The sequence below is a fragment of the Emys orbicularis genome, chromosome 6, assembly GCF_028017835.1.
Source record: "Emys orbicularis isolate rEmyOrb1 chromosome 6, rEmyOrb1.hap1, whole genome shotgun sequence".
NCBI lineage: Eukaryota > Metazoa > Chordata > Testudines > Emydidae > Emys > Emys orbicularis.
This window is the reverse complement of record NC_088688.1, coordinates 82,653,828-82,680,025: the sequence shown is the minus strand read 5'-3', so window position 1 is coordinate 82,680,025 and position 26,198 is coordinate 82,653,828. Positions and strand designations below refer to the sequence as shown.

The 26,198-nt window shown below is 39.6% G+C and overlaps 1 protein-coding gene and 1 pseudogene across 1 annotated transcript; one reads left to right on the top strand and one right to left on the bottom strand.

Annotated features, from left to right (window-relative positions):
- Positions 1-870: 870 nt before the first annotated feature.
- On the bottom strand, positions 871-25,717 carry LYRM7 (LYR motif containing 7). The gene is made up of 5 exons (XM_065406371.1): positions 25,454-25,717; positions 11,592-11,664; positions 9,436-9,506; positions 6,708-6,789; positions 871-2,517 (listed from the first exon to the last, which is right to left on the bottom strand). The coding sequence occupies exons 1-5, from the start codon at positions 25,469-25,471 to the stop codon at positions 2,447-2,449; spliced, it is 315 nt and encodes a 104-aa protein (XP_065262443.1). The 5' UTR covers positions 25,472-25,717; the 3' UTR covers positions 871-2,446.
- LOC135880724 (U6 spliceosomal RNA) lies at positions 6,104-6,203 on the top strand (annotated as a pseudogene).
- Positions 25,718-26,198: the final 481 nt, after the last annotated feature.

Genomic DNA, 26,198 nt, shown 5'->3' with positions numbered 1-26,198 from the left:
ATAAGGAGAATGCACTGATACAATTCTTCTTACAAACCTATGTCCATTAAACCAAGGGCAAAACTCAGAGGGGTTTCAGCGATATATATTATTCAGGGAAAAACAGCTCTAGAGTTTTATATATATTACAATATATAAGGAAACTAAGGTACACAGTGTGCTCATGGAATTCCATGCATGATGATGACCATGTCTGGAATATGATGCTGAATCTGCAGTTCCATGATATTTGATTATTGGTTAGGTTCTCCCTGCATTAGTCCCCTAAGATCAGCTAATCTGTCCCACTGAATTTTCCCCAACTGTTTCACAAGGATGAGGGAAAGTTATTCATCCACCCAAACCAAAGAACAAACAGAAGGTTTGGGCCACCATGAGGTGGTCCTGTACCTCCTCGTTAGTGCTGAGTTGCCTTCCAGCTCCACTGGAACCACATACCAGGTCTTCCTTTACCAGCAGCTGCCCCTGGCCTTTTCACTCCTGGAGTGAGAGTGCACTGCACAGAAGAGGACCACAGAAAATGTCATACATATTTAGGGTTTTCCAGATATTCTTCACAAGCATGGGGAAAAACAATGAATCTCCCCTCAGTCCTTCTGTCCTTTCAGCAGCCATAGATACTACACAGACAGCTATCTGCAGAGTCAAGGGAAATGGCCACTTTTGTGCACTGCAAGTAGGAGATCCATGCAGAGGGACCTCTTTAGGTGTGGATCTGAGGGACACAATCTGGAACCATCTTTACTCAACAGTGTGGGGACTCACTACATTAGAGGACCCATTAAGGTGTATGTTTCCTTTCAAGGGAGTGCACACTTCAATAATGATGACACATTGACAGCATACTGATCAGTTTAAGTATGGGTTGATTTCTATTCCATATATTGCATATCAAGGACTAAACAAACAGACATGTGCATAGTGGTAGAATACGCACAAGTTTAGAGTGATATCGTCTTACAAAAACTATTTTCACTTGCACTGTGTACAGTTCCTTAATATATATGGAAGACTGCCATCTACTGTTGATATCAGTAGGTTTTTTATATATACAAACATTGATGTATACTTTCAGCAGGGCCCGCTCCAAGTCAAAGTGAAGTCAATTGGCCCATAGCAGCTAGTTAAACAGCAAGAACTAGATGGCTCTTTTTAAAAAATGAAATAAGGTGATGTAGGTTGAATAAAAATTACTTTAAATAAGATAATGTCAGCAAATCAGGTTGCTTGACACTTGCTTATTAAATAATTTCAGATTGAATTTTCATTTATAAAAAAGTATAATAAAATAGATTGTTAATGTACAACTACTTTCTAATTTGAAGAATGACAGAATAAGGCAATTTTGTGAATTAGAGTGAACATTTTACATTTTATGTAGTTAGTTTTGCTACCACATTCATTTGAATAAACTGACTAGATCCCCCCATCATTTCTCTCTATCAAAATGTATCTATCAAATACTGGTGGGTTGCATCTCCCTCACTGACAATACTTATATCAGGTTATTCCAATTAATTATTTTTTGAAACTAAAATTATTGGCTCTGGCAATAAAATGCATACACAGCCATGTTATTACTGATCACCACTTTGAATGTGACCAGCCTCTATTTTTGACAGATGCCTCAGTAAATCAATCTATGGTCATAACATGCAAGTTCTTTTTGGTCTAAGAAACATAGCACAATTTGTTAGGCTGACTAAGTTTCCTTGCTCCAGTGTGATCCAAACAGTCAAACCCAATACAGTCTTGTGTCACCCTTGCACATTAAAAATATAAACACAGACTCATTGTCCTATCTATAAAGGCTGATAATTTATTTAGATGTTCCTTATAAAAACCCTCTCATAATCTACCAGTGCACTATTGTACAGATAATGACAATTTCAGAAAACAGGTCTGTGGTGCAATTTATAATTAAAAAGATAACTAGACATTATAGAATGTTTTTCACCATTATTTTGCAGCAGTTTGTCAATATATTTGAATTTATAAATAAATATTTTCAGGACTAAACACGCTACTTCTATTTGTAATTATTATTATTTATCTTTGCAAATCCTCCGAAAGACAATGAAACATTTTCTCTGGAGTCTTTTTTTCAGACTTGGCAATACCCAGTGCTGGCAGAGATAAAAGAGTACATCTAGGATATTTTTAGAAAACAATATAGGACTTTAGTTTCTATGGAAATGTAATCCTTCCCAATGAAGAGAAGAAACACGACATCAATCTTGCTTCTCTCAAACACACCTTCCCAGTTCAGAGTACAATCAGTGGATTGAGTTAATCTTTGTTTCCTGCCAAAAGGATTCAATATTTTCTAAGTTTAGTATGAACACAGAGATTTCAGCTACTTGTTTTCAGGGATTTTGTTCCAGGAAATTAATTTTGGTTTGAGAAAAAAGAAAATAAAAAAAGATGTACTTTATTCCTTGAAGGTTCAAAGCTTTCGTGGTGGAGTATCACAGTAAGGAACATTGTCTAGTAGCAGATCTTTCCTGGGTATAAGCACTGTAACAAACAAACAAACAAAATCAGTAAGAATAATATTTTATCATAATGATCTACAAAAATATACATGGCCTTTAATATTTTGACAAGCAATGAAACAGCTTACTACAGAGCATCTAGTTTTAAATTAAACCTACAAGAAGCACTATGGTAATTTCCTAAGCCAACAAAAATGTACTAACATTTTACTTCTGTTCCTCAGAAATCTCTTCCACCTCCTCCACCTATTTTGCTATTAAAAACATCCTTGAAAATATTTTAACTGTCTATCATTGCTACATTTTGCCATTTCTCATGTAAAGACATTTTAGCAAAACAGATAGCAAATTATAACGTTTCTGGCAATCCTGATTCCAATGTATTTAAATACAAATTTCAAAATGCATAAAACATACTTTAAAATATATAGACACCTCATTTAAAATCTGTAACATTTATTAATGCTGTACCTGTTCTTTTAAGAACAGCAGAAAAATCAAGTGTCAGATGACATTTATTGCAGGAGAAAAGAGCAGTGTGTTGGGTTTTTCTTGGCTGTGCACTGTGCTAACTGCCCTTGGCTCTAATAAAGTTTTGACCATCTGGCTCCTTGGATATCCACTTGGGAGTTCTGCACCTGAGGGCTGTCAGATTTGTACAACTGGCACCACCTACAAGCTGAGGCACCATGGCTACAAACACAATCCTGTACTTTGACTAGTCAGGCAAGTACTAAACAAAGGTACAGTAAACTTCTAAAACACTCCAAATTCCATTCCATGTGTGTAATCAGTCACGTCTCATCCAAAGTATGTTGTTTTTCCATATATTATAGAAAAATCAAGGAAATTGCTTCCCTTGAAGCTGCATTTCTTTTTCATTTTCTGGCTGTGGTACTAAAACAGTATTAAACACATTTTTAAATGGATTGAATAATATTTTGTTTGTGTTCTACCTATGAGGGAAACATTCATGTCCCAGTGTTCACATGTATTTTTTCCTCTACATTTTAGGGACAAGACTTTGTGCATGAAAGAGAAATACAAGTATAAATCAAACAGGATAGAGGAGAAAGAATGAACAAATAAAAACAACAAGGAGTCCGGTGGCACCTTAAAGACTAACAGATTTATTTGGGAATAAGCTTTCGTGGGTAAAAAACCCACTTGATCTGAAGAAGTGGGTTTTTCTGGATACAGACTAACACTGTTACCCCTCTCATACTTGGACAAATAAAAAAGGACTGATGGGGACAGAACCTCCTAACCTCTCATTGAAAAATAAAAGTTTGGCACACATCTCACCCATCACTATAGCAAACCCAAAGTGAAAACCATCAGGGTGCATTGCATATGTGGTAAATTAGGGTGAGAAAAGCTCTACTTATATCAGTTTGTTCTGCAAAATAAAAACAAGTTGACTAGTGCCAACTCTCTTGCACAACAGTGGATAATTTGACTTGACAGGCTGCACAGCAATGTCTCAAAAAATCTGTTTAGTGAGATTCTGAATAATGTGACTAACACAAGCTCTTAGCTGCAAATCTCTTTTCTTTATCATTTTTAAAACTTTTTTCAGACGTAACTGTCCAGTGCTGGCTGAAATTAAAAAAAAAAAAAAGAAGTACACCTAGGATATTTTTAGAAACCAATATAGGACGTTAGTTTCTATGGAAATGTATTCCTTCTCAATGAAGTGCATCTTAATATCTCTCTCTGCATGACAGCTAATATCCACAATATTCTGATCACAGTTTCATAAATTCTTTAATGGTATTCCAAGAACAACCAATTAGATCAGGAATGTAGTCAATGCTATAGTACTGTAGGTCCATCTAGTTCAGCATGCTGGATGACGGTGATCAGTACCAGACGCTTCCGAGAAAGATGCAACAAACCAACTACTGGATAGTTATGGAATACCCTGTTCACAGAGAAAGTCTCTTCTTAACCTCTGGCACTTAGTAATTGGCCTATTACCATGAAGCATAAGGGTTTGTGTATGCTTTCTAAAAAATGCTTTGCTTTTATCCCATCTAATGTCAGCATTAATTCTTTCATTATGCATCTGAACATCTACTTTTTTTTCCTTTGAACTCCAAGCTCTTGGCCTCAAAGATATTTTGTGTCAGTAAGTTCCACAAATTAATGATGTATTGCGTAAAACAGAGATGGATTTCTTTTTATCAGTTTAAATTACTGTCTTTCTAACATCATGGAATGTCTCCTTTTTCCTCTATAATGCGAACATGTAAATAGGAGTACCCTATTTACCTTTATTACTACTCATTACATTCTAAACTTCTATAATGACCCCTTTGATCCATCTCCTTTATAATAATTCCATTCTTTTACTTAGGATAACCTAGAAATAAAACAGCAGAAGAACAGAGAGCTAGGCATGCCCAATTTCTTTATTGTTCTTGCAAAAAGGGGATTTCAAACCATAGACTACAACTTCATATTTGGGTATAGGGATCCAAAGCCTTCTCGATCTGACATACAGTCCAAATCATACACATTATGCATAATTTTTACACTTTGTTTTTTAATACTCAGGCTAACTTCAGCTGGCCAGTTAGATAACTATAAAGAAAAAGTAAAAATTTTCATCAAGGTGGTGCTTAGAGGCCCCATCGTGCTACATGCTGTTAAACACAGAGTAAGGGCAAAGCTTGGTCTCATTCAGGACTGATAGAGAGGAAACACTAACAGGTTAGAAATTCCAAAAAGACATCCTTAATGTTTATGTACCATTAAGCCAGTGGTTCTCAAACTTTTGTACTGGTGACCCCTTTCACATAGCAAGCCTCTGAGTGCGACCCCCCCTTATAAATTAAAACTACTTTTTTATATATTTAATACCATTATAAATGCTGGAGGCAAAGTGGGGTTTGGGGTTGAGGCTGACTGCTCGTGACCCCCCCCATGTAATAACCTCACGACTCCCTGAGTCCTGGCCCCCAATTTGAGAACCCCTGCATTAGGCTTTAAGGAAGTTCACAGAAAGGACGACATCTTGCTTAAATGAGTGTGTCACTATTTATTACACAAAAGAAGAGACATAAAAATGATACAGGAAGCGCTGAGACTTTCCCTGTAACCTCAGTCAAATCTAGAACACACTTCTGACATACATGGATATGTGAAATTGATCCAAAATGCATGGGTTTGAGTTTGCTCTATTTTGAGTTTTATTGAAAATAGACAAAGAAAGTTAAATACATAAAAAGCACTCATATCAATTAAAGTTTCAGGATACAGAACTTCATGATGTTGATTATAATTTAGTTTTCCGACTTGGGAGACAAATGACTCCTAGAGCTTAAGGCCAGCCTCTACCACTCCCATTCCTTCTCCCTCTCATCCCTGTCCACTCCTCATTAACCCACACTCAGTCCTCATACATTATTTCCTTTTCTTCACTCTCTCACCTTAGCAGAGGGATGGGCCATCTGGGATAGAATTTAATTTCCCCAAAAGTAGGAGATGGAGAGGAGCTGCTTGAGACTATATCCACTTTCCCCACAGTAGTGGCAACACAAAGCAAGAGCAGGTGCCTACCACAGTGCCCATTTTCCTAGCAGATGCAGAAGGAGGGGGAAAATGGGCGATTGCACATATACTAAAACTGGAACGATACAGAGAAGATTAGCATGGCCCCTGCGCAAGGATGACATGCAAATTCGTGAAGCGATAATGGCAGCAGGAGTCCCAGCAAACTCAGGGCTGGCACCAGTTTCCCCGCAATAGGAGATGAAAGAAGGAAGAGGGTGAAGGATCTCCTGAAGTGTATCACAGACGGTGCTCTCTGTGATGCCTGAAAGCCATGAACATGCATGCTTAGAGGAAACACCAATCACATGTAGGACTATGGGAAACTTGAGGGCATGTACGAGACTTTTTTACTGGTTCACTTTTCGAGTTTGACAATTTCAGATGTGAATGAACCCAATACCGCAAAGATTTGACTGGCTTTAGGTCAAAACCAATCAAGCAAGCATCACAAATCTTCCACCAGACACCATAATTCGGCCTAGCCTCTCAAATCTAAATGAACCTGGCCCAAGTTTGGGGTAAATAATATACAACACTAAAACAAAAAGAAACACCCCCCCTCAGTTTCAGGTCACTGAAAGTTCAGCACAGTTCTAAATACCATTAAAAAAAAAAAAAAAAAAAAAAAAAAAGATGCTGTGCAGCTCTACTTACTCAGACTGTCAGAACCTGTGTGAAGTCCCTGTATAACAGATGTTCTGAGTAGAACTTCAACATCTGAACCTATTTTCATAAGCTGGTAAAGAAAAAACAGAGCAATTAAAACAGTGCAAAATTACTCTTGTAGACATTTTCCATGTTTGATAAGTATAAATCAAATATCATCAGTATTTTTATATCTTCTGAATAATAGGGCATCTTGTATTTACATAGTGCTTTTTATCCTGGAGGATCCCAAAGTGCTTTATGAACCTATATATAAGTCACTCTGGGGTACAGCCCCCTGGGATGAAACAAGTCTACTGTTTGATAACACACAGAGCAATAGAAAATACTGTATCCTCCTGCAGTTTCAATTAAATATTTAGGTAGGTAGATTACCAGAGTAATTATATTTTAATTTGTGTCCAATTATCCTGAACTCCAGGAGGAACATCTTGCAAGAATTGTCATCAAGCAGTCAGGTTCTTTACAGTTCAGGTCCGTTTTGGACTTCTCGCCCCTCTTTTCCTGCCCAATCTGAGAAGAGGAGTCAATGGTGCTGAGATGCCACAGGAAGGAGATCAAAAGCAGCAGGAGTGGCCGGGGGAAGGGGCAGTCCCCCTCTCCCTAGAGATCAGCAGCATTAGGAGTGTGTGATTACAACACTATAATCCCTTCCCTATTTGAGAGGAAGCATGACAGAGGTCTCCATGTGCATGCCCCTTGCCAAAAAGACAGAACTTGTTAAATGGCTAGTACTTATTTGTATGCAGTGCCTTCCTGCAATGTATACAGCTGCACAAGTGAGAAGCCTAGGGGGAACAGAGTTTCTTACATTGCAAAGTTTCTCAGGTAGTTATTCTTCACTTCTTGTCCTAAAAAACTGTTTAATGTCATGGGTTGGAAAACATGTGCTATATTCTACTCTGGCAGTGGATGAAGCAACAAATAAATAGGGTCAAGATTTTGAAAAATGGATGCCTTAAATTAGGCACCAAAGTCTATATACGGATACCTGAATAGGAGGCCTGATTTTCAGAAGTACTGAGGTGCTTGGGGCCAAACAGTTTTGACTGTTTCTGTAAAGCACTCTTTGGTCCAATTCTTCTGCATTAATGGCACTTCAGCATATAAATGCACAATAATTATTAAACATGACAGGTTGTGTTCCCCCCCCCCCCCCCCCCCATGGATATCATCATGGCCTTGCTGGAGACCAAGAATTTTATCCACTGATCTTTCACTCAATGAATATGCCAATTAACTAGCATCAAAAGAAGAGTCAATATTAGATATGTGCATTTTGTAAATCACCACTCCTAACAAATGCAGCTTTGAGAATTTTACCTGGCATCTTATCTGTACATCAATTAAAACAGTGTTATATCATTAAATTAAAAAATAGAACAGAAGACAGAACTTGATGCCTAGGATACACGCACAGCAATATTGCTGCTGTTGCTTGGCAACAAGCAGACACGCTAGAGAGAGTCCTGAATGAATGTTCAGAAGTGTTAACGTCAGTGATATGTGGGTGCTAGGATGCCAAGTACTGAACTGATTGTCTTAGTTTGTTTTTTCCTACAATATATGCTTAAACATATATGTGGTTTCTTCTAATGCCTCCCCTCATGGATTCAGGAGGAGTAGCATACATGTGTCTACAAGAGGATTTCTAAAGAGAATTCAATGAATTGGAAAATATGCTGAATTAGAAGAGTGACAACAATTCATTCACTTCTTCATCATGCATAGTAAAATAAAACCTCCAGTTCACATTGTTTCAATGTTAATAATTGCAGGCCCAAGTAAATTAATAATCTTACTGCTAATTAAAACAACTTTGCAAATGTGTTACATAACAGCTGGGAGAGTCTGAATTATATAGTGAGCTAAAAGAATTTTCTACACTGTAGTCCCTTAATTTACCAGAGAGATAAAGGCAGGTGAGGTAATTAATGTATCTGTATTAACAACTCAATCACAAGCACTTGATTATTTGGGAGGGAAGGAGTTTGTGATATGATATGAGTCAGAACTAGAAGGCCCTATTGCCAGCTCTGCCAATAACTGCCTACATCTAAACTAACGAGCTAGGGGGTGACTCCCAGCTTGCATACACATACTCATGCTACTTCGATGTGAACTAGTATGAGTACATGTACACGAGCTGGGAATCATACCTCTAGCTCATAGCATAGATGTAGCCTCACTGTGTGACATTGGGCAAGTCACTTAACCTCTGTGCCCCATTTCATCCATCTGTAGAGTGAGTATAAGAGAGTCATTCATAGATTTTAAGACCAGAGGGCCCATTATGATCATCTATTCTGATAACCAGTCTAATACTTAGCTTGATTGCATAAGGAGAAACAAGCAAAATATTTCCACTAAATGGACAACAATTTGGAAAAACAATTCTAATTTTGTTATTAACTTGAAAACAGGCAGAGCAAAAATGGCTTTGAATTGTAAACATGGAAAACTGTTTTTCATACAATTTTTAATGTGAAAACTGCCATTTGTAATTTTTACATAAACTGATGGTGACAGCAGGACACAAAATGTACACAAAGTTCCATGAAATTACATTTTGAAATTCACAAAGCTCTGGTTGCGAGGCTCAATTAGTGTTTGCAAAGTGCTCTGAGATCCTTTGATAAAAGATGCTGCTATGTGAATATAAAGTATTATTAGACTTAATAGTATAAAGTGGAGAACAGCATCACAATGAAAGTACCTCTGCTATTCTTTCAGAAGAGGTCTCATCTTGATGGTTTCTGAATTCTTCATTTATCTTTTGTCTTGCAGCTAAAGGGGGCAAGTAAAATAAAGTTGTTTAGGTTTTGTTGTTGTTTTTTTAATTCCCTCACTTATTATCAGTCCTTTGTCATTGGCTCAAAACCCACATTCCTTAGCAGCTAAAACCCATCTCAGGTAGACAAATTTGCCCCTTGTTTGTTGATGCTGCTCTACAGCCATGGTCCTTTTACTACCTATCCTCTTCATATTTCACTCAGACCAGAGCCTTGTACTTCAAGATCTCTGTGGAACTTGAGTGATAGCATGTTTTATTCCCACACCAAGCACACCAGAAATGTGTTGTAATATGATTTGTTTTAAAAAAAAAATGCTCAAAATACTACTATATATCACTCGTATTTGTATCTGCTCAGTTCAAATATGCATGTTTACTATCTGATGGAGTTGTGTTATTCACTTTAAGAACAACTGTACACAAAGATAAGCAACTCGGGTGTTTGGTAGCCTAGGACACCTGAGATTCACTGTTTTAGAAAATCAACAAGACTACAATTTTAGAACCGCATGGTTCTGTTCTACTGAAAATTTTTTCATAACATTACAGCTTAAAAAATTACTTACTGGCTTGATTCTAGCCAGAGATGTAATTTAATCTTTGGGAATATGTGGGTAATGGGCAGCATGGGGAAAGGAGAGATTTCCCCTCCTTATTCCTCTGAGATGGGTGAAGGGGAAAATCACAACAATTTGAGGCAAATACTCTAAGCATTATTTCCCTCCCTGCCTTGTTCCTCTGCTCCAGCACTTCTGCAGTCAGTTTTTCACTAAAGCCATTCCTGTTTCTGATCTTTTATAGAGTGTGTGCATGCATGTATGTTTGGTGGAAGAGAGGACAGAAGACTCTTAGAACTGGCAGGGAGAAAACTCTCTTCCCTTCCTAAAAGGCTGCTTTTTGCATTTTCCATAAACTGGTATTAATGGGCTCCCTCTTCCTCACACTAGCATTGCTGCTTCTGTTAACATAGCAACTTTAGAATCTCCTACTCAGTGTTGGCTAGTGCTCCAAGATCTGCTATTGTCTGCTTTCCTAACCAACCCTCATTGCAAAGAAAGGAAAACTGGAGGAAGGAGAGGAGAAGAGGGAAGCAGAGAGTAGGATCAAATTGGCTACCTCCCTGGAACAGCGGAATAGAGTTGATGCCAAAAGACCCTGCTCTGCACCCTACATTTACCTTTCCCTCACCACATGAACGGTTATTGAGGTGGGAAGGCAGGCTCTCAAGATCCTCTCTGACAGGTTTCAGAGTAGCAGCCGTGTTAGTCTGTATCCGCAAAAAGAACAGGAGTACTTGTGGCACCTTAGAGACTAACAAATTTATTTGAGCATAAGCTTTCGTGGGCTACAGCCCACTTCATTAGATGCATAGAATGGAACATATAGTAAATAAATGTACAAAAAAGGAGCCAAATTGGTCTTCCAAGCTTTATGAAGTTCTTTAACAGTTAACTAGTAATTTATTTTCAGAGTGTGAAACGTTTTGCATTTTGGCTCCCCAGTGGACTGCTATGCACTAAACAAATGTCTGTATCAGCAAGAACAACGAGGAGTCCTTGTGGCACCTTAGACACTAACAAGTTTATTTGGGCATAAGCTTTTGTGGGCTATAACCCACTTTATCAGATGCATGGAGTGAAAAATACAGTAGGCAGGTATAAATATCCATCTTTTCATGTGCTCTATATTTATACCTGCCTACTGTATTTTTCACTCCATGCAGCTGATGAAGTGGGTTATAGCCAACGAAAGCTTATGCCCAAATAAATTTGTTAGCTTCTAAGGTGCCACAAGGACTCCTCATTGTTCCATCTGTCTGCTCCCTGGACCAGCCGAGGCTACATGCAAACTCCACTCACAAAAGAAGAAAGAGTTCTTTGCCCTGTTTGACTGAACCCCTTTAGCTGCTTAAACAGCAGCAGGTTCCAAAAAGGGGCTCATCTAGTTCAAGTCCCCTCAGACAGAGGGATGATAGTTGCTGTAAGAGACCTTCATGACCGGGGCATGCAGAAGGGAGGAGGGTCCTTAGAGCTTTTGTAGAGATGCAGAGGATCCACTAGGAAGACAAAAATTCTTACCTTCTAGGGCTCTGGCATCATTTTTAAAAACCTGTTGCCGTGTTCTGTGCAATGCTCTGAAAAGCTTCAAAACCTGTTAACAAAATACAAGTCAACAATAAATGTGTTTTGTTTGTTAATAGGATTTCTTAAGTAAAATTAATATTTTTTCAGTTAAAAAGGTATTTTTTTTGCATTCTATTGTTTCCTCCATAGCAGCTGGAGTAGACCCATTCTGTCAGAAATGTTATCTCAATTCAGACTTTTTGCAGATAAAACAGAGATATAGAACACAGAAGACATAACAATTCTTGATATCTAAAATACAGTAGAACCTCAGGAGTTATGAACACCAGAGTTACAAACTGAGCGGTCAACCATACACCCCATTTGGAACCGGAAGTATGCAATCAGGCATCAGCAGAGACACATACACACACAAAAAAAGAAAAGGCAAATACAGTACAGTACTGTGTTAAATGTAAACTACTAAAAAAATAAAGGGAAAGTTAAAAAAAAGATTGACAAGGTAAGGAAACTGTTTCTGTGCTTGTTTCATTTAAATTAAGATGGTTAAAAGCAGCATTTTCCTTCTGCATAGTAAAGTATCAAAGCTGTATTAAGTCAATGTTTAGTTGTAAACTTTTGAAAGAACAACCATAACATTTTGTTCAGCATTACGAACAACCTCTATTTCTGAGGGTACGTAACTCTGAGGGTCTACTGTAACTGAAGACACAAAAGAAGTTCTGGTACTATTTCAAGTCACCATTTTGACCTCTATGGCCCTACTCCTGCAAAGAGACCAGCACAAAAACACTCATGCCTGCAAAGTAAAATTTACAGGATACGGACTTGCAACTGTACAGTAAAAGCCACCCAATTAAGTGAAAATCCTGGGTATCATCAGAGATTAGTTTTACTATTAAATATTAGACAATGTTTTCATCCCTCAGCTCATAGAGAGTCGAGAAGCTCTACCAAAAACCTGGACCAGCAGAGGCTACAGTTCTCATAGGATATAGTTCAATGGTTCTGAAATACTGACAGCATCAACTCATTTATAGGACAGTGTCACAAAACTGAATGAATAAGATGACCTCAAACAGCAGCTTGGAAAGCTTATGTCCAAACATTACATTTTCAATAGAACCACTTAGTGTAAACAGAAAGATTGTTGGTGTCACTAGGCATAGCTACCAGGTAACTCAGGGGAGTGAAAGGCCAAAGAGCCAATAAAGCTCTTTTGCTTTGGGCCTACCTAAACCACAGTGACTTTATTTTGTGAACTTTTATTTATTTTTATGCTAACTGCTTACATGTTAAAGCAGAAATGTAAGGGTCAGCTTTTCTTTAGCATACAGCTGCTGTTTTGCTCAGACTGCTGTAAACAGGCCTTGCAAGGCCAAAAAATAAGCAAACAAATGGAAATTTTTCTAATTGTAACTGCTCAAGAAGGGAGGGGTGGGAGGGGTAAAAAAAAGTAACAAAACAAAGGCTTACACAAAAACAGCTTAAAATATAAAAGGAAAAATTTTATTTGTATGTGCTGCACTAAATTTAAGACATGCTGGTCTCCTAGTGCCATTTCAAAGCTCTAAAATAAACTTGGCTTGCTTTCTCCCCTCGGTGTCTTTATTGGTGCCAAGCACACCGGGCAACGGACCCCTGTTTGCCATCTCAAGGCCCGGTTCTGGGCAGGCAACAAGATGATACAGCAAAACCCATCCAAACTGGAAGTTCCTCTCTAACAATAAGTACAAGATCAGTAGGTAATGACTTTGGTCAGGAGAAGCTACTCAAAAACACTGAATTACACGATGGAAATACGTATGCAAAAATGGTTTTAAAAATTATTAATTATTATTATTATTAAAGGTTATTATAAGCATGCCTATGCCTTTACTGAATTTTAGTAGATACTTATAAACATATGATGTTTATAGAATAGAATAATTCATATGCTTAGGGTTTTGGTTGAAATGTTCATGCTAATTAAGGAAATTTATAGGAAATCTCTGCTTTCTGTCAACCAAGGACAAGCACCAGAAGTGTCAGAGGAGGATACCTCCTTAGCCATAAAGTCATATTTATTACCTTCAAGTGTATTTACACAGACTCTGGAATGCATCTGTAGAGCATCTAGTTAGTTTTAACATTCCATATTTTCTTATATAAACATCTTTCAAATATACAGTATAAATGTGTTAGCTACTGATGTGTGCCTTGTATAGAATATTTGATAGGAGTCTTTTACTCCAAACTGTAAGAGTACTACAAATGACAGGTTATAAATCTAGGAGTCATTTGGTGAAAAGGGCAAGCAACCAACAAGGGGATTGTCAAAGAACAGGGGACTTCCAACCTGTAGAAGATACCAGTTTGGTATAGACATGATTTTTATCTCAAGAAAACAAACTTTGTATAATATTTATGTTTTAGAAAGAGACGTGGTTGTGTCAAAGAGTGGAAGGCTTTAGTCAGGATACTCCAAAGGGAGGTGGTGCTTAGGATGTATTATCAGAACTGTAAACTAAGTAATAAAAGTGGGCCTCTTCACCCCACCTCTTTGAAAGAAAAATAAAAAAAGCCCCTTAATTTTAAACACAAAGAATTCTAAAAATAATCTTATTTAAACTGATTTCTTTTATAAACGCTCTAAAATTCTTATTCTTTAAATGTTAAGGAGAACTTATATGATTGGGAAATGTTTTACAGAAATTATTGGTTACTTCTAACCAACAGAAAAGGTGAAAGCTTTTCTTGTCCTCAAATTCCTTGGATGAATAACTTCTTCTGAGATGCATCTTTGCAAGTATTATTATATCTAAATGCAAGCCTTCATTTAATAACTGCCTGATACCATTATGTGAATAGTGAGATGTCCCCTGAACAAATATATCATGGTCATACTATTAGCAATTACTAATATAAGAAACCTCTTGAGTGTAAAAATATTCATAATAATTAGGGAATGAATATTTATCTGACAATGCTTAAGCAACTCCTTACCAAACTCAGGAAGACAAGAAGAACCTCTCCAAGGATGGTGAGAAAGGACAATAATTTATTTGATGACCATTAAAATTAAGTCCTTAAGAATTATTTAAGCTTTTAAAAAACTATTCTAAGAGTTGAAAGACTTTCACATAGAAAATGAGAGTGTTCTGACTTATTTAAACAGAAATTTCAATGATAATTAAAACCTGATGGAAGTTAAGGCATTTCTCAAAAAATCGACTATATAAAAAGAATGAGTTAAAACACTAACCTAAAGATGTTCAAGAGTTTCCCATAAGAAAAGCAATAGAATCATTCATTTAAAGAATTAAAACCCTGCTGCATATGCATTAGCAGATTGCATATTCATGAGCTGAAGAAGCTACTGGGACCATTCCATGAAGGTGTTGAGCCAACAAGTGAACAACACCTCTACAAGCAAGCAAACAGCAACAACACAGCTCAAAACAAGGAAGTCACAACACATCAAGAAGAAGCAACTTTCCAGTGCAGCACTGCTTCTGCATAATGATGACATCACAGAGACTTTGACACTATTGGTGAGACAGAGTTTGCAAAAGCACTGCCAAAGGATTAGAATTACATTTTTCTTGAAGTGATTTTAAGGGGATATGGAAATACTGTTATAATTTAAGTAATAACAGTCTTTCCTGTTAAACACCAGGTTGCTTAGATAGACTATGTATTCCTGAAAAGGAGACATAAGTTAACCGTAATAAACAGAGAAATTGTGGGCTTTGAGTTTAAGATTCTTAATAATTAATTTGCCTGTGTTAAGACTGCTCCTTGAATGGCTTCTTTTAAGTTAAAAACCTTCTTCAGTTTCACAGGACTTAGTTAAGATCACTTACCTCTGTCCGATTAGGTAATCCATGATTTAAAAAACAAACAAACAAACAAACAAAAACCCTAACAAAACGAATTCACCAACCCTTAGACAAAGGAATTTCATTTCTATACACTGCACAGCATCTATACACTGTTTTATTTATCTATATTATTCCAATGATTTAGATAATGGCATAGAGAGTATACTTAAAGTTTATGGACGATAACACACTAGGAGGGGTTGTAAGTGCTTTGGAGGATCGGATTAAAATTCAAAATGATCTGGAGAAATGGTCTGAAGTAAATAGGATGAAATTCAATAAGGACAAATGCAAAGCACTCCACTTAGGAAGGAACAATCACAGTTGCACACATACAAAATGGGAAATGACTGCCTAGGAAGGAGTACTGTGGAACGGGATCTGGGGGTCAGAGTGGATCACAAGCTAAATATGAGTCAACCGTGTAACACTGTTGCAAAAAAAAGCAAACATCATTCTGGGATCTATTAGTAGGAGTATTGTAAGCAAGACATGGGAAGTAATTCTTCTGCGCTGATTAGGCCTCAACTGGAGTATTGTGTCCAATTCTGGGCACCACATTTCAGGAAAGATGTGGACAAATTGGAGAAAGTCCAGAGAAGAGCAACAAAAATGATTAAAGGTCTAGTAAACATGACCTATGAGGGAAGATTGAAAAAATTGGGTTTGTTTAGTCTGGAGAAGAGAAGACTGAGAGGGGACATGATAACAGTTTTCAAGTACATAAAAGGTTGTTACAAGGAGGAGGGAGAAAAATTATTCTTCTTAACCTCCGAGGATAGGACAAGAAGCAATGGGCTTAAATTGCAGCAAGGGCACTTTAGGTTGGACATTAGGAAAAACTTCCTGTCAGAGTGGCTAAGCACTGGAATAAATTGCCTAGGGAGGTTGTGGAATATCCATCATTGGGGATTTTTAAGATCAGGTTGGACAAACACCTATCGCGGATTGTCTAGATAATACTTAGTCTTGCCTTGAGTGCAGGGGACTGGACTAGATGATCTCTCGAGGTCCCTTCCAGTTCTATGGTTACTTTGGTTTTATTTTAGCTACTGATAAAAACTCTCCACTAAGAGATATACAGTAGAGATTGTGTCTGAAGTAACCATTATTTACTGCTTGATTTGTCTCTCTCTTTTTCCTTTCTTTAATAAGTCATAGTTAATAGTTATGATTACTTTGCTCATCTTTAATCATGGTGTCCCTTAAGGCCTGGCAAGAATACATCTGACTAAAATTGGAGGGAGGGGGAAAGTCACATATCTGAATTGGTATAAAATGAGACATTTAAAATTTGACTTGTGGTTTATTGTTTCTCTAGGCTATACATTTTTAGAAATTTTTGAGATAAAATTACGTAGCATTAGCACTGCTTTCTATCTTCAAAACAGAGTCTTATTAGAATCACATAGAATTTTGAGTCAGTGATATATAGGAGGTGAAACCAAAGGAACTGTTCCCCCAGTATTTCCATCAAACTGTCTCTTCTTTGGGTTAACATTTTCTCAAGCAAGTAATATGTCATCCCTTTATATATTTTTCTCTGATCTTATTTGTCATGTAGATTTCAACATTTAGTACCTCAATCTATAGCTTGGAGACCTTTGTGTCGACCCCCTTGGGGAATTCCACAAATAAATCACCACCTTGAATCAGACATAGTTACAGAGATGGAGGGAGATGTGGTATGGAACAGAAGGTTTGTTATTACTGTTTATTATTTACTGAGTGTTGATAATGTTCTTGATACTGCACAGATGACCTAAAGACCTTAGTTGTTGAAGTATTTGAAATACTGTATTTTCTAAAATGAAGGGTTCAAATCCCAGAAAAGTCAACTCAACCCTTCATTCTTCCAAGGTAGATAAACATCTACTTCTCTGCTCTTGTTTTTCTACTTCCTCCCAGCCCCTCTTCCATTCTGCCAAGAAATCCTCACTCACTGCCTCTTCATAATCCTCTGATTCCCACCTTTATGCCTTTTTAAATACTGTCCATTGCACCTGAACACTCACTTTGCACTACTGTACCTAGTGTCCTCTCTGTCTTAAAAATAATTCTCTTGAGGCCAGAAGTGCTAGCCCATGTCAGTAAAAATGTTACTCACGCATTAAATGTAAGCAAAAATCCCCTCAAACCCTACACTCTCCAAATTCACTGCCTGTCTGATTTACATTTATCTGTTTAGTCTGTAAATGCCACAGCAACGTAATCCTGAGTAAACTGAGCACCATGCAGTTTATGTGCATGTAGACTTTTCAGATGAAATGCTAAAAACTCAGGTCTTGTTTGTTCTATGATGTTGAAGTTTCCACAGCATATTCTGCACCCTAGTGTCTTTAGCATTCTGGTCTACAGTTGCATTTATCAATGTTGATAAATGCAAAGTAATGCACATTGGAAAACATAATTCCAACTATACATATAAAATGATGGGATCTAAATTAGTTATTACCACTCAAGAAAGATCTTGGAGTCATTGTGAACAGTTTTCTGAAAACATCCACTCAATGTGCAGCGGCAGTCAAAAAAGCTAACAGAATGTTGGGAATTATTAATAAATGGTTAGATAAGAAGACCGAAAATATCATATTGCCTGCATATAAATCCATGGTACACCCACATCTTGAATACTGAGCGCAGATGTGGTCGCTCCATCTCAAAGAAACATATATTGGAATTGGAAAAGGTTCAGAAAAGGACAACAAAAATTATTAGGGGTACAGAACGGCTGCCATATTAATCTGAGGAGAGATTAATAAAACTGGGACTTTTCAGCTTGGAAAAGACTCGACTAAGGGGGGATATGATAGAAGTCTATAAAATCAGGACTGGTGTGGAGAAAGCAAATGCAAAGGATGGGCTCCACCTAAACCAAAGTGGAACCAGACTGCTGGCACTTAACATTAAAAAGGTTGCAGAGCAGTTTTTAAACTAAGAGATGGGGGAAAGCCGAGTGCTGCAGTGGAGCATGTGGATCGGACAGAGACTTCTCTTACAGGAGAGTCTATTGATAGAGATTCTCTAGGTTTTAGTCAGGAGGAGAGGATGGAAGAGGATAAAATATGGGCCAGATCAGACGAGAAACATTCACATAAAAAAGAATATGACACATCAGAAAAGGGCAAACAAATAAACAGTGACAAGTTTTTAAAGTGCTTGTACACAAATTCTAGAAGTCTAAATAATAAGATGGGTGAACTAGAGTGTCTTGTGTTAAAGGAGGATATTGATATAAGAGGCATCACACCTGGTGGAGCGGGGACAATCAATGGGACACAATCATTCCGGGGTACAAAATATATCGGAAGGACAGAAGGCAGGTCGGGGGGGAAGGACTGGCACTATATGTGAAAGAAAACGTAGAATCAAATGAAGTAAAAATCTTAAATGAATCCATATGTTCCATAGAATCTCTATGAATAGTAATTCCATCCTTCAATAAAAATATAACATTAGGGATCTATTATCGACCACCTGACCAGGACAGTGATAGGACGATGAAATGCTAAGGGAGATTAGAGAGGCTAACAAAATAAAGAACTCAATAATAGTGGGGGATTTCAATTATCCCCATATTGACTGGGTACATGTCACCTCAGGACAAAATGCAGAGACAAAATTTCTCGATACTTTAAATGACTGCTTCTTGGAGCAGCTGGTACAGGAACCCACAAGGGGAGAGGCAATTCTCGATTTAGTCCTGAGTGGAGCACAGGATCTGATCCAAGAGGTAACTATAACAGGACCGCTTGGAAATAGTGACCATAATATAATAACATTTAACATTCCTGGGGTGGGAAGAACACCTCAACAGCCCAACACTGTGGCATTTAATTTCAGAAAGGGGAACTATGCAAAAAATGAGGAGGTTAGTTAAACAGAAATTAAAAGGTACAGTGACTAGAGTGAAATCCCTGCAAGCTGCATGAACACTTTTCAAAGACACCATAATAGAGGCCCAACTTAAATGTATACCCCAAATTAAAAAACACAGTAAAAGAACTAAAAAGGAGCCACCGTGGCTTAACAACCATGTAAAAGACGCAGTGAGAGATAAAAGGCATCTTTTAAAAAGTGGAAGTCAAATCCTGTTGAGGTAAATAGAAAGGAGCATAAACATTGCCAAATTAAGTGTAAAAATGTAATAAGAAAACCCAAAAAGGAGTCTGAAGAACAGCTAGCCAAAACCTCAAAAGGTAATAACAAAATGTTTTTTAAATACATCAGAAGCAGGAAGCCTGCTAAACAACCAGTGGGGCCCCTGGACGATCGAGATACAAAAGGAGCACTTAAAGACGATAAAGTCATTGCGGAGAAACTAAATTAAATCTTTGCTTCAGTCTTCAATGGCTGAGGATGTTAGGGAGATTCCCAAACCTGAACCGAACTCTGTAGGTGACAAATCTGAGGACTTGTCACAGATTGAAGTGTCACTAGAGGAGGTTTTGGAATTAATCGATAAACTTAACAGTAACAAGTCACCGGGACCAGATGGCATTCACCCAAGAGTTCTGAAAGAACTCAAATGTGAAATTGCGGAACTATTAACTATGGTTTGTAACCTGTCCTTTAAATCAGCTTCTGTACCCAATGACTGGAAGATAGCTAATGTAACGCCAATATTTAAAAAGGGCTCTAGAGGTGATCTTGGAAATTACAGACCGGTAAGTCTAACGTCAGTAGCGGGCAAATTATTTGAAACCATAGTAAAGAGCAAAATTGTCAGACATAAAGAAGAACATAAATTGTTGGGAAAAAGTCAACATGGTTTCTGTAACGGGAAATCATGTCTTACTAATCTATTAGAGTTCTTTGAAGGGGTCAACAAACATGTGGACAAGGGGGATCCAGTGGACATAGTGTACTTAGATTTCCAGAAAGCCTTTGACAAGGTCCCTCACCAAAGGCTCTTACGTAAATTAAGTTGTCATGGGATAAGAGGGAAAATCCTTTCATGGATTGAGAACTGGTTAAAAGACAGGGAACAAAGGGTAGGAATAAATGGTAAATTTTCAGAATGGAGAGGGGTAACTAGTGGTGTTCCCCAAGGGTCAGTCTTAGGACCAATCCTATTCAACTTATTCATAAATGATCTGGAGAAAGGGGTAAACAGTGAGGTGGCAAAGTTTGCAGATGATACTAAACTGATCAAGATAGTTAAGACCAAAGCAGACTGTGAAGAATTTCAAAAAGATCTCACAAAACTAAGTGATTGGGCAACAAAATGTCAAATGAAATTTAATGTGGATAAATGTAAAGTAATGCACATTGGAAAAAATAACCCCTACGACACATACACTATGATGGGGGCTAATTTAGCTACAACTAATCAGGAAAGAGATCTTGGAGTCATCGTGGATAGTTCTCTGAAGACGTCCACGCAGTGTGCAGCGGCAGTCAAAAAAAAGCAAATAGGATGTTAGGAATCATTAAAAAAAGGGATAGAGAATAAGATGGAGAATATCTTATTGCCCTTATATAAATCCATGGTACGCCCACATCTTGAATACTGCGTAGAGATGTGGTCTCCTCATCTCAAAAAAGATATACTGGCATTAGAAAAGGTTCAGAGAAAGGGCAACTAAAATGATTAGGGGTTTGGAACTGGTCCCATATGAGGAGAGATTAAAGAGGCTAGGACTTTTTGGCTTGGAAAGGAGGAGACTAAGGGGGGATATGATACAGGTATATAAAATCATGAATGGTGTGGAGAAAGTGAATTAGGAAAAGTTATTTACTTGTTCCCATAATATAAGAACTAGGGGCCACCAAATGAAATTAATGGGCAGCAGGTTTAAAACAAATAAAAGGAAGTTCTTCTTCACACAGCACACAGTCAACCTGTGGAATTCCTTGCTTGAGGAGGTTGTGAAGGCTAGGACTATAACAGGGTTTAAAAGAGAACTAGATAAATTCATGGAGGTTAAGTCCATTAATGGCTATTAGCCAGGGTCGGTAAGGAATGGTGTCCCTAGCCTCTGTTTGTCAGAGGGTGGAGATGGATGGCAGGAGAGAGATCACTTGATCATTACCTGTTAGGTTCACTCCCTCTAAGGTACCTAGCATTGGCCACCGGCGGTAGACAGGATACTGGGCTGGATGGACCTTTGGTCTGACCCAGTATGGCCACTCTTATGTTCTTAAATAAGGAAGTGTTATTTACTCCTTCTCATAACACAAGAACTAAGGGTCATCAAATGAAATTAAAAGGCAGCAGGTTTAAAACAAACAAAAGGAAGTATTTTTTCACACAACGCACAGTCAACCTGTGGAACTCTTTGCCAGAGAACATTGTGAAGGCCAAGACTATAATAGGGTTAAAAAAAAAAAAAACCTAGATAAATTCATGGACGATAGGTCCATCAATGGCTATTAGCCGGAAGCTGGGAATGGGTGACAGGGGATGGATCACTTGATGATTCCCTGTTCTGTTCATTCCCTATGGGGCACCTAGCACTGGCCACTGTTGGAAGACAGGATACAGGGCTAGATGGACCTTTGGTCTGTCCCAGTATGGCTGTTCTTATGTACAGTACAAAAGAAAGTAGTTTATTGATTTTCCTTCAATTGGCCTCAGCCTTGCACCTTCCTGACTTCTCTCTGTCATTTAATAAAATATGATGTCAAATAATTTAAAAACAACAAAAGGAAAATATATCCCTTCTTTAAATACATTCACAAGAAAAGGAACTATATTAATTCCAGCTCATCAAGGCAGGACCTATCTTTATATATTTTCTCTAGTTTTTCTGATGTCACTTTCATGGCTGACACATAACAGATTACAGAAAAGTCTGAGATGTGTGTCTTTACTTCCTTTTCCCTCACACCACGATTCTCTCTCCCATCCAAAAATATCCTGAATTTTAATTCACTTTAAATGAATTCTGAAAACAGTGGTGTTGTTTTTCATGTGTGTATGTGTGCACAGAGTTACTCAAAGATTTGGTCCCACCTGTCTATATTTCTTTTAGCTTATGTGATGCCATTTCACTGACTGACTGCTGAAGCCAAGGCTGCACCAAGAGTCAGGAGATGCGTGAGAGAGACCTGAGGGCCTCCGCCATCTCCCAACAGCCCAAGTCTCAGGGCTTGTCTTCACTACCTCACTAAATCGGCGCTGCTGCGATTGATACAGCGGCATCAATTTAGCGGGTCTGGTGAAGATGTGGTAAATCAATGGGAGAGCGCTCTCCCATCGACATAATTAATCCATCTCAACGAGTGGCAGAAGCTATGTCAACAGGAAAGCGTCACCCGCTGACATAGCACAGTATAGACAGTATAGAAAGAGGGAAGAGAGGGAAGAGCATCTTCGCCAGCAGGCTGGCTAACCTAGTGAGGAGGGCTTTAAACTAGGTTCACCGGGGGAAGGAGACCAAAGCCGTGAGGTAAGTGGGGAAATGGGATCCTGGGAGGAAGCACAAGCAGGAGAGCGCAAGAGGGGAGGACTCCTGTCTCATACTGAGAAAGAGGGACGATCGATGATTTATCTTAAGTGCCTATACACAAATGCAAGAAGCCTGGGAAACAAGCAGGGAGAACTGGAAGTCCTGGCACAGTCAGGGAACTATGATGCGATTGGAATAACAGAGACTTGGTGGGATAACTCACATGACTGGAGTACTGTCATGGATGGATATAAACTGTTCAGGAAGGACAGGCAGGGCAGAAAAGGTGGGGGAGTTGCGTTGTATGTAAGAGAGGAGTATGACTGCTCAGAGCTCCGGTATGAAACTGCAGAAAAACCTGAGAGTCTCTGGATAAAGTTGAGAAGTGTGAGCAACAAGGGTGATGTCGTGGTCGGAGTCTGCTATAGACCACCAGACCAGGGGGATGAGGTGGACGAGGCTTTCTTCTGGCAACTAGCAGAAGTTGCTAGATCGCAGGCCCTGGTTCTCATGGGAGACTTTAATCACCCTGATATCTGCTGGGAGAGCAATACAGCTGTGCACAGACAATCCAGGAAGTTTTTGGAAAGTGTAGGGGACAATTTCCTGGTGCAAGTGCTAAAGGAACCAACTAGGGGCAGAGCTTTTCTTGACCTGCTGCTCACAAACAGGGAAGAATTAGTAGGGGAAGCAAAAGTGGATGGGAACCTGGGAGGCAGTGACCATGAGATGGTCGAGTTCAGGATCCTGACACAAGGAAGAAAGGAGAGCAGCAGAATACGGACCCTGGACTTCAGAAAAGCAGACTTTGACTCCCTCAGGGAACAGATGGGCAGGATACCCTGGGAGAATAACATGAAGGGCAAAGGGGTCCAGGAGAGCTGGCTGTATTTTAAAGAATCCTTATTGCGGTTGCAGGAACAAACCATCCCGATGTGTAGAAAGAATAGTAAATATGGCAGGCGACCAGCTTGGCTAAACAGTGAAATCCTTGCTGATCTTAAACGCAAAAAAGAAGCTTACAAAAAGTGGAAGATTGGACAAATGACCAGGGAGGAGTATAAAAATATTGCTCAGGCATGAAGGAATGAAATCAGGAAGGCCAAATCACACTTGGGGTTGCAGCTAGCAAGAGATGTTAAGAGTAACAAGAAGGGTTTCTTCAGGTATGTTAGCAACAAGAAGAAAGTCAAGGAAAGTGTGGGCCCCTTACTGAATGAGGGAGGCAACCTAGTGACCGAGGATGTGGAAAAAGCTAATGTACTCAATGACTTTTTTGCCTCTGTCTTCACGAACAAGGTCAGCTCCCAGACTGCTGCACTGGGCAGCACAGTATGGGGAGAAGGTGACCAGCCCTCTGTGGAGAAAGAAGTGGTTCGGGACTATTTAGAAAAACTGGACGTGCACAAGTCCATGGGGCCGGATGCGCTGCATCCGAGGGTGCTAAAGGAGTTGGCGGATGAGATTGCAGAGCCATTAGCCATTATTTTTGAAAACTCATGGCGATCGGGGGAGGTCCCGGATGACTGGAAAAAGGCTAATGTAGTGCCCATCTTTAAAAAAGGGAAGAAGGAGGATCCGGGGAACTACAGGCCAGTCAGCCTCACCTCAGTCCCTGGAAAAATCATGGAGCAGGTCCTCAAGGAATCAATTATGAAACAGTTAGAGGAGAGGAAAGTGATCAGGAACAGTCAGCATGGATTCACCAAGGGGAAGTCGTGCCTGACCAACCTAATTGCCTTCTATGATGAGATAACTGGCTCTGTGGATGAGGGGAAAGCAGTCGATGTGTTATTCCTTGACTTCAGCAAAGCTTTTGATACGGTCTCCCACAGTATTCTTGCCGCCAAGTTAAAGAAGTATGGGCTGGATGAAAGGACTGTAAGGTGGATAGAAAGCTGGCTAGATCGTCGGGCTCAACGGATAGTGATCAATGGCTCCATGTCTAGTTGGCAGCCGGTTTCAAGCGGAGTGCCCCAAGGGTCGGTCCTGGGGCCGGTTTTGTTTAATATCTTTATTAATGATCTGGAGGATGGTGTGCACTGCACTCTCAGCAAGTTTGCAGATGACACTAAACTGGGAGGCGTGGTAGATACACTAGAGGGTAGGGATCGGATACAGAGGGACCTAGACAAATTAGAGGATTGGGCCAAAAAAAACCTGATGAGGTTCAACAAGGAATTGGTCCTGCTTTGAGCAGGGGGTTGGACTAGATGACCTCCTGAGGTTCTTTCCAACCCTGATATTCTATGATAAGTTATGTTGACTTAAGCTGCAGTGTAGACAAGGCCTCAGGCTTGTAGGCACAGGATAAGTAGCAACTACTCCAGCATGGGGAGTCGGTGATTTGAGGGCAGGCTTGAGCAATCAAGTTCAGAACCCGCCCTGCCCCAAGCTCCCCTATCCTCGCAGTGCGCTGGAGGCCGCAGGTACGTAGGGCGAGGGAAGATCACGGGCCTTGCCAATCCTTGTGGGGAGGGGCATAAAACGGCCCCAAACCCGCTTTTGGGCTCGCCGCAGCCAGACCCTGCCTACGCAGTCTGTCACGGACTGTGCTCATGCTCAGCAAGCGGGGCATCGCGCATGCGCGCTCACTCACCTCCGCCCGACTCCCCATCGCCACAGCAGCGTCCCCGCCACACGCAGCAGGCCAGCGGAACCACGCTCATGAGGAGCCAATCGGAAGGTCACATTCCAGCCCCGGTAGCGTCTCAGCACCTCCCCTAGGGAACGTTACTGGACGTGCCTGCGCCGAACTTTTCCCTGCGCTCCACTAGTGGCGGCGAGGCTACTTCCGGGTGCAGCGGGCATTTGTGCCCGATAGAGCCGTGTCCCTTGAACACTGGTTCCGGACAGGACGGTGCCCCCGGAGCCGAGCGGGGAAACTAGAGGGCGTAGCTAGGCTGCAATAAGGAGAAAGAAACGTGATTGGCTAATAAGTTTCCCCTGTTCCAGCCTATGGGTACCTAGGGTGCCTTAGTGCGTGGTGCTGCTGGGCTCTCTGTCCAGGCCTGTGCTGGGGGGGTTGCCCTGCCAACACGCGCAAGGCAGAGTCTGGGCCCCCGCAGCGCTGTGTCCGGGATGCCCTGTCTACCCAGCTCCACCCCCCCCCCCCCAAGCGGCAGCAGGAGGGGCCCAGCATGAAATTGCCAAAAAAAAAAAAAAAAAAAAAAAAAAAAACATGAGATTTAAACATCGTGGCTGTTGTTGGGTGTAGCCAGGCTGAGGCTGCCCTCTGAAAGTATGAGGGTTAGAAAGCTACATTTCTCCCCTAACAACATGCCTCCAGGAGTTTGGGTTTAAGAAAAGCACCATACATTGCAAAAAAAAAAAAAAAAAAAAAC